This window comes from Pundamilia nyererei, unplaced genomic scaffold (assembly GCF_000239375.1).
Source record: "Pundamilia nyererei isolate P.nyererei 1_Seehausen unplaced genomic scaffold, PunNye1.0 scaffold00016, whole genome shotgun sequence".
Classification (NCBI taxonomy): Eukaryota; Metazoa; Chordata; class Actinopteri; order Cichliformes; family Cichlidae; genus Pundamilia; species Pundamilia nyererei.
Genome location: NW_005187417.1, coordinates 956,345 through 958,924, shown reverse-complemented (window position 1 = coordinate 958,924; position 2,580 = coordinate 956,345). Strand labels below are relative to the sequence as shown.

Below are 2,580 nucleotides of genomic sequence, written 5' to 3'. Positions count from 1 at the left end.
TATTTTGCTCGTTTGTGTTGTTGTGTTTGCACATCTCTGTTGCTTGTGGGGCTCGCACACAAGAATTTCACTCGCATGTGCTGTGCCAGTGTGCCTGCACATGTGATGTGACAATAAAAGTGATTTGATTTGATTTGATATACATAACCAGATTATTATGACCATAAGATGACCCAATATAAGAGAATATGTGCACACGCACCCTTCCACCATTTAATTACAATCTACTAGTATCAACTAGATCTGATCTTGAATTCACCACTTTCAAGTCAAAATAGAAACTTTAAGACCTTTAAGGCCTAGCAGACCACTTCCTGTGTCCGCAACATCTAACTTCATGGGAAATTTTGCTAATAGAGAACATAATACTTGATTTTTCAACTCTGGAGGTTTCTGCTAAATGAAAAAAAAAAAAAAGAAAAAGAAAAAGCATATTGGCTTTAAAATTGATCAGCGCCGTTTTGGGCATTTTTGTAAAAGACTGAAAAATAGAAACCAAACGTTAGCCACACAGGGTTGTTAATTAACTCATTTTCCATATAAGCATGGCTGAAACTAGAATAAATCTTAAGGAGTAGTTTCAATGTGTTCATATTCATATTTACATGCAATGCTGATGATTGTTTTAAAAAGCAGTTATAATTAATAGCTTTTCGGCGTCTCCAGTCGTGAAGTATGGCTCCAGGAAATCAATTAAATCTGGAGTTGTTTTTATCTCATGACATGGATTTAAGGTTTCTGGTGCGTGTGTGTGTCCACACAGGTGAGCCGACTGCTGTGTGCAGGTCCAGCTAAGAAGCATCACGCTCCACAGCCTATCGGCGAGAGCGCAGGCTGTGTCACCCGGCGGATGTCCCCCTCCCCTCCCCCAGAGGCAGCCAATCAGAGCACGGGAGCAGTGGGACGGAAGAGCACCTCTACTTAGTGCAGGTTTGATGCCCACCAAGGTCCAGCGCTGCAGGCACAGCGTGGCACAGGGCCGGGCTCGCCGAGTGTGTGTGGAAGTCAGCACCAAGCTCCTTAAGGTGTCAAGCTTGGCAGGTGAAAATCAATCCCATCTCTACTCACCTCTAATCCTGCACTGAAGTTTCTACTATGTCAGTTGGGGAGTTGTGGATGTTTACAGGGTGTCTTTAGGATGTTTTTTTACTTCAGTTTAGTTGGCTAGATGCTTTTAAAATTTGATTGGGTTTAAGTTGGGAACCAATTAAACCTCATAAAATAATAATAAAACTGTGCTATTGGTGGCTTTTGGAGCATTTTAGTGGAATTACCTGACAATAACTATGGGCTTGTATGTGGCACAATCAAGAAAGTTTATTTTTATTTGTTTGTCACTTATTAATTAGTAGGTACTGTACTATACAGTCACTTCTGGCTCCAAAAACCCAACACAGCAGCAACCAAAACTCTATCGCTGAGCAAGTAAATTCAGTAGCGCAGAAATGGGCAAAAAAAAAAGAAAAAAGAAAAAAAAAAAAGAAAGAAACCGTTACAGGCTTCTGAAAGCTGAAAACACAGTCCTGAGAGTCTCTACAGGTTATTATCATAAAGCAGTAGGACACAACACACCTGCTATGGTGAAACCTGCCAGGACTAGAGATTTTCTGCAGAATTTACACAAACATAAAAATGTAAAACCTATAAGCACCACAGCCATATCCATCCAAAGGTTTTTAAGATTTCTCTTAACCTATCAAACTAAACAAAATGTGCACATCTTGGTGGTCCATTTGAAGAATTTTGGGCTGCAAATTTAACCAAATAAATTAGATTAGATTAGATAAAACTTTATTAATCCCTCGGGTGGGTTCCTCTGGGAAATTCGGTAAATGTGTTATCATGAGTGTGTTTGCAGTTTCTGGACTTACAGGTGTGTCTGGCCAGGGAGTAGTTGGATGATCCTCCGCTGGTCAGTCCAAAACCTTCGGGTGCCTGTCCACCAGCTCGAGCCCGGGCCGAGCCCTTCGGGGGTTCGATCTCTGCGCCAAATTCAGCCCCAATGACTCCCAGAAGGACGATGGCAGTGGCCTGTTTACGGCGCTCCTCGTAAGAGTTGGAGATCTTCTTCGCATTTGGCGGGAGGTTAGACAGACAACCTTAAGAGAGAGACGGAGAGAATATTGTTGGATTGTTTGAAATATTGCCTAAACAGAAAAGAGATCAACATACAAACTCCATGTTTAGAGAAAGAAGTACAAACATATAGTCAAAAATCTAAAAACTAGCATGAGAATTTTTTTAACACTGCCCCCTTGTGATGGTAAACAGCTACAAAATATAGAGGTTCCGCTGTAAAGCTTGCCACCACAGGTGTTTTCAACTCGGAAATAATTTATTCAGTATGACCGAAATAAGTGACTGAATCCAACAAGTCAACAGGAGGTCAGGACTGAGGACTGGTTCCTATAAACCCCGGGTTTACCGCAACTACAGGTATCGCCCCCTGGTGACTATTTAAAAACACAACAGGGTTAAGGCCCTTCCAGAAAACTCCAGAAAATTACGATCATCTGGTTGAGGTATTGTTAAACTTTCTGTGTTTGAAATTGGAATTAACAAGTCTGAATCTTAGTTTGA

General features: G+C 41.2%; 1 protein-coding gene across 3 annotated transcripts in view; it reads right to left on the bottom strand.

Moving 5' to 3' along the window:
* Nucleotides 1-2,580, bottom strand: part of wdr7 (WD repeat domain 7) — a 106,410-nt gene that overhangs the window by 35,474 nt on the left and 68,356 nt on the right. For all 3 annotated transcript variants that reach the window (XM_005725500.1, XM_005725502.1, XM_005725501.1), the window contains one exon: nucleotides 1,872-2,099. In XM_005725500.1, coding sequence (XP_005725557.1) covers nucleotides 1,872-2,099 — 228 coding nt within the window. The remainder of the gene's footprint in view (nucleotides 1-1,871; nucleotides 2,100-2,580) is intronic.